Source organism: Chiloscyllium punctatum, chromosome 6 (genome assembly GCF_047496795.1).
Source record: "Chiloscyllium punctatum isolate Juve2018m chromosome 6, sChiPun1.3, whole genome shotgun sequence".
Taxonomy (NCBI): Eukaryota; Metazoa; Chordata; class Chondrichthyes; order Orectolobiformes; family Hemiscylliidae; genus Chiloscyllium; species Chiloscyllium punctatum.
Genome location: NC_092744.1, coordinates 5,123,900 through 5,139,167, shown reverse-complemented (window position 1 = coordinate 5,139,167; position 15,268 = coordinate 5,123,900). Strand labels below are relative to the sequence as shown.

General features: G+C 41.6%; 1 protein-coding gene across 13 annotated transcripts in view; it reads right to left on the bottom strand.

The window, feature by feature from the left end:
* The window catches only part of trip12 (thyroid hormone receptor interactor 12), a 217,834-nt gene that overhangs the window by 69,273 nt on the left and 133,293 nt on the right, over positions 1-15,268 (bottom strand). For all 13 annotated transcript variants that reach the window (XM_072571941.1, XM_072571936.1, XM_072571937.1 and 10 more), the window contains 2 exons: positions 2,460-2,560; positions 413-587 (listed from right to left, as the gene is read on the bottom strand). In XM_072571941.1, coding sequence (XP_072428042.1) covers positions 413-587; positions 2,460-2,560 — 276 coding nt within the window. The remainder of the gene's footprint in view (positions 1-412; positions 588-2,459; positions 2,561-15,268) is intronic.

The following is a 15,268-nucleotide window of genomic DNA, read 5'->3' as shown; positions in this document are numbered from 1 at the left end:
AACTTGAACACTTGACTTTTTTTTTGTAAAAGTAGTAGTGACAATAAATTATTCTATTGATGTTGGCCCTCACCCTCTTAGTGAACTGGGTTATATCTTAACACATCATATGCCAACCTTGTACAAAAACAATTAATAGACTTTGAACAGATCAAAGAAACTGAACAGTTATTTGGAACATTTAGATTATTTCATGCTATTATCTACAAAATTAAACCATATCAGTGATAAACTTATTTTTGCATAGTGCATACAATACTGAAATGAATGCAATATTGGTTCTCAAGTTACTCTAAGCAAGAGACACCAAACATCATATTGAACTTACATAATTTATTCGGAAAAAGCAATTCAACTTTATGTCTCTTACACAATTTTCCCACAGGGGAATTAGAAATGAATAATCAAATACCTGTTGTTGGCCATGGTGTCTTTTGGGGTGACCCGTGCAATGCCACTAACTCCAGCGGTGCGTGCTGGTTCTGCGTTGTTGCTATTAGTCTGTGTGCTTAGCCTTCCCCAGGTTTTAGGATTTAAGCTTGCAAGAAAGGAAGATTTAGGAGACTGGGTGGCTGTTGGACTCTTTGCTAAATAAAGTAAAAATAAATGTTAGCAATGAGACAATGCTTTGCTAACAATTTTCCAAAAGGATATTTTTGTCAAATTTAATTGTCTTCTCAAAGAAAAATGCCGGATAGGTGCCTGAAACAAAACAGTCAATATGTCATGAAGCACAATCTTATATTGGTCACTTGTAGAGCAATCAAACCTGCTTCAACACTCAAACATCAGTCAATTGTGACAAGCTGAAATTCAATGCAACTTGTTTAAAAATTCAGTGTAAAATGGTACACATCATTAAACAAACTAAAGTAAAAATACAACCAAGTGGAGAGTGAGCCCTGATGTCTCCAGATGAGATCTCAAACATAACCCCAATTTTATCTACTTTGTTCATGTCTAAAGCAGGTAAAACAGTCCTCATGCCGAAACCACTGAGAATCTGGGCCAATGACCACATGATAGAACCTCAGAGTGCATCACACACATTAAAACAAGGGGATGGTGGATTTGAACTTTCAGGCAAGCAAGTTGTACTTAACAGACCCATTTATTGCATACTTCTTGAATGTTTGAAAAGCAAACAGGAGTTACAGATTTACAGCTTCAGCTACCATACTAATCACAGCAGTCTGTCTCTGCAGATCTAGAGGATCTCGAGAGGGCGGCACGGTGGCACAGTGGTTAGCACTGTTGCCTCACAGCGCTAGAGACCCAGGTTCAATCCCCGCCTCAGGCAACTGTCTGTGTGGAGTTTGCACATTCTCCCAGTGTCTGCGTTTCCTCCGGTTTCCTCCCACAGTCCAAAAATGTGCAGGTTAGGTGAATTGGCCATGCTAACTTGCCTGTAAATGTAGGGGAATGGGTCTGGGTGGGTTGTGCTTCGGCGGGTCGGTGTGGACTTGTTGGGCCGAAGGGCCTGTTTCCACACTAAGTAATCTAATCTAATTACCATCTCACCCAGATACAAGGCTCACGTATTCACACTGCCTTGGGAATTGAGGGTGGGGAGGTGGGATGTTCATCGCAAGTCATTGATGCATCAGCTAACAGGCATTTTTAATATTGATTTGAACTTCCTGAGAGGATCAGAGCGAAAACAGTGAGAAAGGGGTCTCTTGCAAAAGACTCAAATGCCATCTTTATCCTTTGCTGTGCTGAAAGCACATGGGAGTTTGTATTCAGATTAAGCAGACTAAGCTTGTGAAATTTAAAGGAGGCTTTAACATTAACTAGCTTTGGCTAGCTGGAGAAATCTCCAGGGTTACTGTGGCTATGGAAGTCAGTTTGGGTATTACAAGTTACCTGGCCAGAGAAAGGGAAAAAAAACAAGGTGGTCATTGGGAGCTGAGAATAGCTGTTCCTGGAAAATGAAATATTCATTTGAAGGACAGAGTAAAGTACAATGGCAGAAGGGAATGCTTACTTGTTTTTTTTAAATAAGTGAAGCAGGGGAACATGGCTGTAATTTACACCATCAATAACTGAATTAAATACTTAGTCAACACTGCTTCTAGTTTGTTACAGTATGTTAGAACTTGATAGCTTGTCATGTGAGCTGAAAAATGTGTTGCTGGAAAAGCGCAGAAGGGCTTCTGCCTGAAACATTGATTCTCCTGTTCCTTGAATGCTGCCTGACCTGCTGTGTTTTTCCAGTAACACATTTTTCAGCTCTGATCTCCAGCATCTGCAGTCCTCACTTTCTCCTAGCTTGTCATGTGATCCTTCCAGTCAGTTGGTGAAAATTAATAAGTTCAATTTATTGGTCTCCATAAGGATAACAATGTCTCAACACCAGGTTCTCTCTCAGCTATACAACAGCAAGATTATAGGCAAATTCAAAGTGACAATTTTATCTTCACTACCTGTAATGTATCATGATAATTTACAAGTCCTACCTTGATTGTCTACTTTTTCATCATCTCTTGGAGGTGAATACTTCGTCCTCCTGGTTACACGTTTTGGCAATCTTTTCCTTTTTAAGACATCACTCAATCGTCTGAAAAAGTCAATGAGTTTCATCATTGTTAAGAATGGTAGTATTTCCTTGTCACAACACAAAAGGTCCTGGGCTATTACAAAATTAGCTAGGTAAAGTGGACACAATCATTACACACCACCTATTAGCCACAAACTGACTCCATTGACAGCTCTTCATCCTCTTAGCCAGATCGTTATCTACTCCTTTGTCTGTCCAACTGTTCTTCTCTCTTTGGGCTCTTTCCCCATCCATTGTTTATCCTTTTATCTTCTGCATATAAACCAATAGTTTCCCAGCTACCATCAGTTCTGAGGGAGGGACACCAGACCCAAATCATTAGCTCTAATTTCTCTTCACAGATGCTGCCAGACCTGCTGAACTTTTCCTGCAACTTCTGTTTTTTTTAAAAAAAAGATACCAATTTTATACACTGTTCTAGAAACTGTAATACGACAAATTACCAGTTAATGTTGTTTTTGTGTTAAAATTCCCGAAGATGAGGAAAAAGAAACACAATTCAAAGTACCAATATCTTATCAGTGATTTTACATGTTATGCTTTTGACAGCAACATCCTCGTCAGTCCAAATGAATGCGTTGACGTAAGCTGGACTACTTCCAAGAGGTTTTGAAGGATCAATTTTACACAGCAACACTGCAGCCAACACAGAAGCTCACTTTTAAACTTAGTGACATTTTGTGTCAACGTTCTATTCTTGGGAATAGTTCAAGCAAACTGAAATGGACCATGTGGTCTGTGAGGAAAGCCCGCAGCAGAACTTCATACAGAGCCAAACTTTTATTACCAAGCTTTACACCCAACTGTTTGACATATTGAATTTATAAAGACTTCCCGAAACAAATTTACTGTGTAGACTAACCTAAACAAAAAACAAAATGTTTCACAGATAAAAGTGTCACTTACACATCCAGATCCATTTTTACATCCAGCACTGGCACCAAATGACTGGCACTTTGGAAAGAGATTTTCCACTCAATATTCTGGTATGCCAGACATGTCTAGTATTTAGAAAGCTTCACTTGACACCATTTACATTTTTGGTTTGTATACAACTCCATTGGCTGTTTTGGTTTATTAGAACATAGAACATAGAATACAGCGCAGTACAGGCCCTTTGGCCCTTGATGTTGCACCGATCCAAGCCCACCTAACCTACACGAGCCCACTATCCTCCATGGGCTTTTGCCCGAAACATCGATTTCGCCACTCGTTGGATGCTGTCTGAACTGCTGTGCTCTTCCAGCACCACTATCCTCCATATGCCTATCCAATGCAGGTTTAAATGCCCATAAAGAGGGAGAGTCCACCACTGCTACTGGCAGAGCATTCCATGAACTCACGACTCGCTGAGTAAAGAACCTACCCCTAACATCTGTCCTATACCAACCACCCCTTAATTTAAAGCTATGCCCCCTCGTAATAGCTGACTCCACACGTGGAAAAAGGTTCTCATGGTCAACCCTATCTAAACCCCTAATCATCTTGTACACCTCTATCAAGTCACCCCTAAACCTTTTTTTCTCCTATGAAAACAGCCCCAAGTGCCTCAGCCTTTCCTCATATGATCTTCCTACCATGCCAGGCAACATCCTGGTAAACCTCCTCTGCACCCGTTCCAATGCCTCCACATCCTTCCAATAGTATGGCAACCAAAACTGCACACAATACTCCAGATGCGGCCGCACCAGAGTCTTATAAAACTGCAACATGACCTCAGGACTCCGGAACTCAATTCCTCTACCAATAAAAGCCAGTACGCCATATGCCTTCTTCACCGCACTATTTACCTGGGTGGCAACTTTCAGAGATCTGTGTACATGGACACCAAGATCTCTCTGCTCATCCACACTACCAAGTATCTGACCATTAGCCCCGTACCCCATCTTTTTGTTACTCTTACCAAAGTGAATCACCTCACACTTACCCATATTGAACTCCATTTGCCACCTTTGTGCCCAGCTCTGCAGCTTCTCTATATCCCGCTGTAACCTGACACATCCTTCCTCACTGTCAACAACTCCACCGACTTTCGTATCATCCGCAAACTTGCTCACCCAACCTTCTAGCCCTTCCTCCAGGTCATTTATAAATATGACAAACAGCAATGGTCCCAAAACAGATCCTTGCGGAACACCGCTAGTAACTGCACTCCAAGATCAACTACTACCCTCTGTCTTCTTCCAGCCAGCCAATTCCTAATCCAAACCTCCAACTCACCCTCAATGCCATACCTCTATTTTTTGCAGTAGCCTACCATGGAGAACCTTATCAAACGCCTTACTAAAATCCATATACACCACATCGACCACTTTTCCCTCATCCACCTCCTTAGTCACTTTCCCGAAGAATTCAATAAGGTTTGTGAGGCACGACCTGCCCTTCACAAAACCATGCTGACTATCCTTGATCACATTATTCCTATCCAGATGTTCATAAATCCTATCCCTTACAATTCTCTCTAAGACTTTGCCCACAACAGAAGTGAGATTCACCGGCCTATAGTTACTAGGGTTATCCCTACTCCCCTTCTTGAACAAGGGACCACATTCGCTATCCTCCAGTCTTCTGGCACTATTCCTGTAGACAACGAGGACATAAAAATCAAGCCAATGGCTCTGTAATCACCTCCCTTGCTTCCCAGAGAATCCTAGGATAAATGCCATCAGGCCCAGGGGACCTATCTATTTTCAGCCTTTCCAGAATTTCCAACACCTCTTCCCTACATACCTCAAAGCCGTCCATTTTAATTACTTGTGACTCAGTATTCACATCGGCAATAATGTCCTGTTCCTGAGTGAATACTGATGAAAAGTATTCATTCAGTATCTCCCCAATCTCTTCAGCCTCCACATGCAACTTCCCACTACTATCCTTGACTGGACCTATTCCTACCCTAGTCATTCTTTTATTCCTGACATACCTACATAGAAAGCCTTAGGGTTTTCCCTAATCCTACCAACTAAGGACTTTTCATGTCCCCTCCTTGCTGCTCTTAGCTCTCTCTTCAGATCCTTCCTGGCTACCTTATAACTCTCAATTGCCCCAATTGAACCTTCACGCCTCATCTTTACATAGGCCGCCCTCTTCCCTTTCACAAGGGATTCCAATTCCTTATTAAATCACGGCTCCCTCACATGATCCTTTCCTCCCTGCCTGACAGGTACATACTTATTAAGGACACTCAATAGTTTCTCCTTGAACAAGCTCCACATATCAATTGCGCCCTTGCCTTGAAGCCAACGTTTCCAAGTCACGCATCCTAAGTCATGCCTCACCACATCATAATTTCCCTGCCCCCAGCTATAACTCTTGCCCTGCAGTGCACACTTATCCCTCTCCATCACTAGAGTAAAAGTCACCGAGTTGAGGTCACTGTCCCCGAAGTGCTCACCTACCTCCAAATCTAACACCTGGCCTGGTTCATTACCTAGAACCAAATCCAGTCTGGCCTCACCTCTTGTTGGCCTGTCTACATATTGTGTCAGGAAACCCTCCTGCATACATTGGACAAACACCGATCCATCTAACGAACTCTAGCTATAGCTTTCCCAATCAATATCAGGAAAGTTAAAGTCCCCCATAACCACCACCTTATTACTTTCACTCTTCTCCTGAATCATCCTCACAATCCTTTCTACATTTCTAGGACTATTAAGAGGCCTGTAAAAAAACTCCTAACAGGGTGGCTTCACCTTTCCTATTCCTAACCTCAGCCCAAACTACCTCAGATGGCGAGTCTTCATCCATCGTCCTTTCCACCGCTGTAATACTATCTTTGACAAGCAATGCCACACCTCCCCCTCTTTTACCCCCACCTCTGACCCTACTAAAACATTTAAACCCTGGAACCTGCAACAGCCATTCCTGTCCCTGTTCTACCCATGTCTCCGTAATAGCCACAACATCGAAATCCCAGGTACCAACCCATGCTGCAAGTTCACCTACCTTATTTCGTATACTTCTGGCATTGAAGTATACACACTTCAAGCCACCTTCCTGTTTACAGGCACCCTCCTTTGAGATTGATGCCATGTTCCTAACCTCTCTACACTCCAGGTCCTGCACCCTAAAGCTAACTTATTGCCAGTCAATAAAACTAAAGTAAGGCAGCTTAGACATGAGACTTTGGACATCACTGTCCCATTTGGCAGATGCAACATGGGTTCATGAAGAGGTCATGCTCAACTAATCTTTCAGAATTCTAAGATGACGTTATGAGCAACGTGGACAACAGAGACCCACTAGATGTGGTGTACCTAGATTTCCAAATGGCCTTTGACAAGGTGCCTCACAAAAGGCTGCTGCTCAAGATAAAAGGTGCATGGCGTGATGAGTAAAGTATTAGCATGAAGAGAGGATTGGTTGACCAACAGGAAGTAAAAGAGAGAGTGTGTAGATGAATGAGTGCTTTTCTGGTTGGCTATCAGTAACGAGTGATCCTTGGAGGCATACCAAAGTTGGGACTGCAACTAGTCACAATTTATAGATGATTTGGGATTAGGGACCAAGTGTAGTGTGTCAAAGTTTACAGATGACACGAAGAGGAGTAGTAGAACAAAGCGTGCAGAGGACTGTGAAACTTTGCAGAAGACCATAGATACTTTAAGTGAGTGGGCAAAGGTCTGGCTGATGAAATGCAATGTTATGGGAAGTCAGCCATTTTGGTAGGAGTAACAGTAAAAAGGACGATTACTCGAATGATAAAAAGTTGCAGCAGGCTGTTCTGCAGAGGGACCTGGGTGTCCTTGTGCATGAATCACAGAGGGTTGTTCTGCAGGTACAACAGTTAATTCAGAAAGCAAATGGAATTTTGTCCTTCATTGCTAAAGGGATTGAGTTTAAAAGCAGGGGGTTATGTTGCAACTGTATAGGGTGCTGGTGAGGCCACACCTGGAGTAGTGCGTGCAATTTTAGTCTCCTTACTTGAGAAAGGATGTACTGGCACGAGAGGGGTGCAGGGGAGGTTCACTGGGTTTATTCTGGAGTTGTGGGGGTTGGTTTATGAGGAGACCCTGAGTAGGCTAGGATTATATTCACTGAAATTTAAAAGAATGAATGTTATACAAACAAAAATATGAAGGGAATAGATGAGATAGATGTAGACAGGATGTTTCCATGGCGGGTGAAACTAGATCAAGAGGGCATAGCCTCAAAATTAAGGGGAACAGACTAAGGATTGAACTGGGAAGGAACTTCTTCACCCAGAGGGTTGAGTGTCTATGGAATTCCCTGCCCAGTGAAGTAGTTGACTCTACTTCAGTAATCTTTTTAAAGCTAAGTGAGATTTATTTTGAACAATGAAGGAATTAAGGGGTACAGTGAGAGGTTGAGTGTAAGTGGCGTGAGGCCACAAGATTAGCCATGACCTTATTGAATGGCAGAGCAAACTCAAAAGGGCCAGATGGCCTACTCCTAGATCTTATGATCAAAGTCCAACTGTTAACATAGGGTTTCCTCAAAATTTATGAGACACAAAAATGTGCAAGCCTTGAAATACCCAGAATGAAATAATTTAGAACCGTATGCATCAGCCATTTAGCCCCTCAAGCCTGTTCTGACATTGTAGATCATGATGGATTATCCATCCTCATTTTCCTACACAATCCAGACATTCATTTCATCATTAGTGTCAATAAGTCCATAAATCAATGCACTGAACATATTCAATGATTAAGCTTTTAGGGTATAGAATATTCACCAGCCAGTCCTGAAGAAATTCCACATCACAATCCAAAATAGTTTTTCCTTACTGAGATTACTGGTTTTCAATTCACAGCCGAGGGAACTACCTTGAAGCAAAGAGGTGCTTCTGCAGCTGTACAGGGCCCTGGTGAGACCACACCTGGAGTTCTGTGTGCAGTTCTGGTCTCCAAATTTGGGGTAAAGACATTCTGGCTACTGAGGGAGTGCAGTGTAGGTTCACAAGGTCAATTCCTGGAATGGCGGGATGACCTTACACTGAAAGACTGAAGCGACTGGGCTTGTATACCCTTGAGTTTAGAAGACTGAGGGGGGATCTGATTGAGACATATAAGATTATGAAAGGATTGGACACTCTGGCAGCAGGAAACATGTTTCCGCTGATGGGAGAGTGCCGAACCAGAGGACACAGCTTAAAAATAGGGGGTAGGCCATTTAGGACAGAGATGTGGAGAAACTTCTTCAACCAGAGAGTAGTGGCTGTGTGGAATTCTCTGCCCCAGAGGGCAGTGGAGGCCCAGTCTCTGGATTCATTTAAGAAAGAATTGGACAGAGCTCTCAAAGATAGTGGAATCAAGGGTTATGGAGATAAGGCAAGAAGAGGATACTGATTAGGAATGATCAGCCATGATCATATTGAATGGCGGTGCAGGCTCGAAGGGCTGAATGGCCTACTCCTGCACCTATTGTCTATCTTGTCTGCATCCACTATCGCTGCACTCCCTTCGCTGGCAAGTATAAACCTTCTTTCGGTAATGGGATCAAAGCTTCACAACACCCAATAAAAACTTGAGAACTGCAGATGTTATAAACCAGAAAAAAAAGCAGAAGTTGCTGGAAAAGCTCAGCAGGTCTGAAGCGTCAGTGAAGAGAAATCAGAGTTAACGTTTCAGGTCTGATGATCCTTTCTGAGGAAGGATCACTGGACCTGCAACATTAACTGATTTCTCTGCACCGATTATGCCAGATCTGCTGAGCTTTTCCAGAAAGTTGTTGTAAAGAAATAAAAACATCTAGCTGTGGTCTCAAACTTCTGTAAAAATGAAGCATAAACCTTTCACTCCTGCACTCTAATCTTCTTCTGAAGAAAGCTAACATTCCATTTGCCTTCCTAATTGCTTGCTGCACATGCAGTGACTTATGAATAGAAAACCCCTGTTCCTCTTCCAAGTGGAGAACCTCATACTTATCCACATTATATTTCATCTGCCATCTCCCTGTATTAATCACCTTAAAACCTCTTTGCATCATACACTAACCCATTCCCATCTCATTCTATGCCATCAAATTTGGAAACTGTACATTTTTTTGTCACATCTAAATTATTGATGCAGCTTGCAAATAGCTGGAACTCTAGCAGTAATTCTTGCGCTACCCTATCATGGCCTACCAACCAGAGAATGATTTTCTTTTACTGCTTTCTGCTTGTTAATTCTTGACCCATTTTTCTCTCTAACCTACATACCTTTCTTTACTAATCTAATATATGGGCCCATAATCGCAAATTGCGTCCTATCCCTGGTTCCCACAGGAAGCTTCAAAAATAATGCTAACATGTTTGTCTGACATGATTTCCCTTCCATAAATCCACAATGACTCTGCCCAATCAGAACATTTGCTAAAAGTCCAATTATCAAATCCAAACAGATTTTAACATTTTCTCGGCTCGGGCCAGTGTAACAGGTTCTCCCTTTCCTCTCTGCTTTCTTAATAGCAAGGTTACATTTACAACCTTCCAATCTGCATTGTTGTAGAAACAATAGAATTTTGGATGATCAACAAGGCATCCATTATCTCTAAAGTCACCTGTGCCAATGCTATGAGGAGTCAAGCATCACGTCTTGGGGATATACCTATTTTTAGTCCCCTTTGTTTTGCTAATACTAGCTTCTTTTAATATCTCATGGTCATGACCACTAGTTCTGGGAAATATCTTGTATCATCCTCTGAAGACAAAGTAATTATTTAGTTTCTCTGCCATGTCCCTTTATAAATTCAGTCTCTGTCTGTAATGGAACTACATGTGTCTTCATTGATCTTTTTCTTTTAATATACCTACAGAAAGGGTTACAGATCATTTGTTTCTTGATAGTGTGCATCCACATTCTGTTGGATATGTTTCTTTCTTCCATTGTTGAATTCTAAAATTCTCCCAAACTTGAGGCTTACCACTTTTTAGCTACTTTCAGCTTCTCCTTTGACCAAATAAGATCTTCAGTTTCTTTTGCTACCCATAGTTGACTCACTTTTCCCATTAGGTTTGGATGCCTCAAAGTAAATGTATGCTGTATGAACCAAGGACTAATTTGTTAACTACTATGAATTGCTCATCTACAGTCATAACTTCTAATGTATTTTTCCAGTCCACCATAATCAGCTTGCCCTTCTTCCTTCATTAGTTTTCCAACATTATTAATTACTCCTTTCTCATCCAGTAGTACAAGATGTAGAATAGGCGACGCCAAACTGGTTTTTCAGCACACTGCACTAGAAAATTCTTATACACATTTCATAAAATTGTCCTCTAGTATTGGGGGTCATTAGATTTACCCAAATGATATACAGATGAAAGGTCAGCCATAAATACGCCATTATCCTTGGTACATTAACTCTAATTTTGATTTATACTGTGCCCACAATTACAATGACGGATTAACTTCTATATATTTACTGCACCTTCCCAGCTCACCCAGGTAAGTTCTGCAGTTTTTTCCTGTGAATCTAAGAACTCGCAGCACCATTCTCTCTCTTGATCCTTTATGCCCACCGTTCCTACACAGTGATTGTCTTTGAACATTCATTTCCCAGCTTTTGTCAACTTACAGCCATATCTCCACAATGACAAATTATATATTTTTCAACCCATCTATCTTGCTGTGAATGTTGCATGTATTCAGACAGAGTAACTTTATTGCTGCCTCTTATTTTCCAAAATTACCTATTTTGACACTTTTGATGCTAGATCTGTCTCTCCGATCAGCCTTGCACTCTAATATTCATAACAGCTCTACTTCTTAACCATTTTTATTTTCCTTCCATTTGAATTCCCCGATTCCCATCCCCCAACAAGCTTGGGTTTAAGTCTTACCCAACACCATGAGCAAATCTCCCCATAATAGTACGATGAGGTGTAACCCACCCTTCTTGTATAAGCCCCACCTGACTCAGAACTAGTATCAATGCCACAGAAATCTAAAAGCTCTCCCCCTTATACGATTTCTCCAGCCAAGTGTTCATTCCCTCAATGATTTTACTTCTACATTAACTGGCATTTTGCACTGAGGGAAAGTCTGCGATTACCGCTTTAGAGGCCCTACAGCCGGTGACATCCTTGATCAGACAGGAGGGAGGCAGCATTCCATCTCAGATTCACATTTAGAATTGCAGAAATATTCATTTGTTCCCCTTGTTTTATTCTTAAATCACAACTGCCTTTCCACTCCTCTTCTTCCCCATCTGTGCGACTCGGGACATTTGAGATGGCTCAACACTGCAATCTTGCCACAATTGAGGCACAATTGCTCTCAGAACGCAGAACAGAAAACCAGTTAGTGAACGATATAGGCTCAGCTTCCAATACTGGTATTTCAAGACTATATCAATCACTGAGTTCTGGAACTCATTTTAAATTTAAAGTCTGGTGACACATACTTTACTATCAGTTAAATTACCTGATCAGAGTCCTGTTTTGAGGATAACTTGCTTTTGCAAAATGACTGGTACATTTTCCAATGTTTTACTTCAAAACTACTGCACTGGCTCTGAAGCATTTCAGGGGACTTTGAGGGTGTATAAACCATTACACTGAAAACAAAGTTCTTCCCTTACTTTAAGGGAAGATACAAAGACAAAAAGAAATATAAATTTCTCATCAATTGATACCTATCTGAAACAAACTCAGTCTCTCCCCAAAGTTGCTATGAGACTTGATGAAAAGTATTTTCTGTTTTTATTTCAGATTTCTGGCACATGGACTGTTTTGTGCATTTAAAATGTGGAGGACTAGCATTTACATTTAAATGATATAACAAGAATTTTTTTGGGCGAGAGGGAGGGTAGTTTAAGGAAGCGGTCCTGAAAATAACATCTCAGCATCTGATCAATCTGCTTCCCTGTGCAGGGTACAGGGTATTTAGAGAAAATTGAAATTTGAAACTTAAATGAATACATTTATCAATACTTCAGTGCAAAAAAAATGCTCCATATGACAATCCTGGATGTAAGTTTGCTCGCTGAGCTTGAAGGTTCAAACCGACATCCAAAACCTCAACCTGAGCTACAAATCTTTTCAAACCTCGAGATAACAATCCTATTGCAGTAGTGGGTGGCTTCAACTTCCTCAATATTGACTGGGACTCCCTTAGTGCAACAGGTTTAAATGGTTTACAGGACTTCTTGAAACAATATCTAAGTAGACCCCAGCTAGGGAAGGTGGCCATACTAGACCTTACATCAGTGAATGAACCTGGCCAGGTGACTGAAGTTTCAGCAGGGCAGCATTTTGGGAACAGCGATCAGTAAGCAGTTTTCCCTGGAACAGAGGTTAAGGGGTGACCTTATAGAGGTTTATAAAAACGAGGGGCATGGATAGGGTAAAGAGACAAGATCTTTTTCCCCAGGGAGGGAGTGTCCAAAACCAGAGGGCATAGGTTTAAGGTGAGAGGGGCAAGATTTAAAACGGACCTTAAGGAGCAACATTTTCACGCAGAGGGTGGTATGTGTATGGAATGAACTGCCAGAGTAAGTGGTGGAGGCTGGTACAATTGCAACATTTAAAAGGCATCTAGATGGATATATGAATAGGAAGGGTTTGGGGGATATGGGCCAAGTGCTGGCAGGTGGGACTAGATGAATTTAGGATATCTGGTCAGCATGGATGAGTTGGACCAAAGGTCTGTTCCATGCTGTACAGCTATATGACTATGACTAAATTTTAAAATTGTTATGGATAAGACTAGTCTTTAGTGAAAGTGCTAAACTGGGGGGGGGGGGGGGGGAAGCTAATGACAACAGCAATAGGAAGAAACTGGAAAAATTAAATTGGTATTGGCTGTTTGATATGTGGGAGTCTTTTAAAAGGCCAGTTGATTAGCACATTCTGGTCAAGATGAAAAATAAGGACAGCAAGATTTGAGGACCCTGGATGACAATTTATCAAAAATTTAATCTAAAAGAAAAAGAGAAGCATATGTAAAGTTTATGAAACTAAAATTAGACAAGGAACTGAAATCAGACAAGGCCTTTGAGGAATATGAAGGAAGCAGGAATGAACTTAAGTAAGGAATTAGGAGGGCTAACAGGGGCCACGTAACATCCCTGGCATGTAGAATTAAAGAAAATCCCAAAGCATTTTTAAAAGCAAGAGGGTAGCGAGGGAAAGAGTAAATCCATTTAAGGACAAAGGAAAGTATGTGTGTGTGGAGCCATAGGATGTGGGCATGTTCCTTAAATGGGTACTTTGCATCACTGAGAAGGACATGCATAGTGGTAAGATTACAGAAGAGAATGTTGATATTCTAGGGCATGTCAATATTAAAAAGTTAGTCATGTTGGGTGCCTTAAAAGCATTAAGGTAAGGAAGTCACGGTTACTGAGGGAAGCCAAGGAAGAGATCTTTTTATCTTCTTTAGCCATGGGTGAGATCCCAGAAGATTGGAGAACTGCTAATGTTCTTCCTTTGTTTGAAGAGGACAACAGGGATAAATCGAGAAAATTATAGGCCAGCAAGCCCTACATCAGTAGTTGGGAAATCACTGTAGAAGATTCTTTGTGTAAGGTTTACTCAGAGTGGACTTATTAGGGGTAGTCACCATGGCTTTGCGCAGAGAAGTTTTGTCTGGCAAATCGGAGCTTTTTGAGTGATCAATGAGAGTAGGGAAAGGGGATGCGGTCTTCATGGACTTTAAAGCATTTGACAAGGTTCCTCATTTGGGCTGGTCCAGAAGATTATGCCACATGGGATCCACAGAGAGTTGCTAAGTTGGATACAAAATTGGCTTGGTCATAGGAAACAGAAGGTAATTGCTGAGGGGTGTTTTTTTGACTGGAAGCCTGTGGTGCTCCAGAATGATCAGTGCTAGGACTTCTGTTGTTTGTAAGGTATTTAAAGATATATGTGATTTGAATGAAAAATGGAGATGATCTGATTAGTAAATTTACAGATCAGAATCCCTATATAGCCCTTCAATCCAATATGTCCACGCCAATCTTCCGAAGAGTAACCCACCCCGATCCATTCCCCTACATTTACTCTGACTAATGCGCCTAACCTACACCCCCCCTGAACACGATGGGCAATTTAGCATGACCAATTCACCTAATCTGCACATCTCTGGGCTGTGGGAGGAAACCAGAGCACCCGAGAAAACTCCACACAGACGGTCACCTGAGGCAGGAATCGAACCAGGGTTCCTGGCGCTGTAAGGCAACAGTGCTAACCACTGAGCCACCATGCTGCTCTAACATGAAAATTGGAAGAGTTATGGATAGTGAGGAAGGTTGTCAACAGATAAACAGGACATAAATCAGTTATATATGCTGGGCAGGGAAACGGAGTTTAATTTGAATGAGTGTGAGATGATCCAACTTAGGAAGTAAAATGCAAAAGAAAAATATACAGCAAGTGGCAGGACCCTTAGCAGTCCATAGCTCCCTCAAGTGGCAACATAAGCACATAAGGTGGCAATGAAAGCAAGTGGCAAACTTGCCTTCATTGGTCAAGGCACTGAGTATGTAAGCTGGCAGGTCATGTTGTAGCTCCATAAAACTTCAGTTAGGCCACATTTGGAGTATTATATGCAGTTCTAATTGGCACACTAAAGGAAGGATGCGGAGGCCTTGGAGAGGGTGCAAGAGAGGTTTACCAGGATGTTGCTAAGATTAGAGCGTATTAGCTGGAAGGAGAGGGTTGGCAAACTTGGACTGTTTTTGCTAGAGCAGAGGTTGAGTGGAGATCTGATAGATGTACTTCAGAGTTTTCCCAGGGTGGAAATATCAAATATTGGG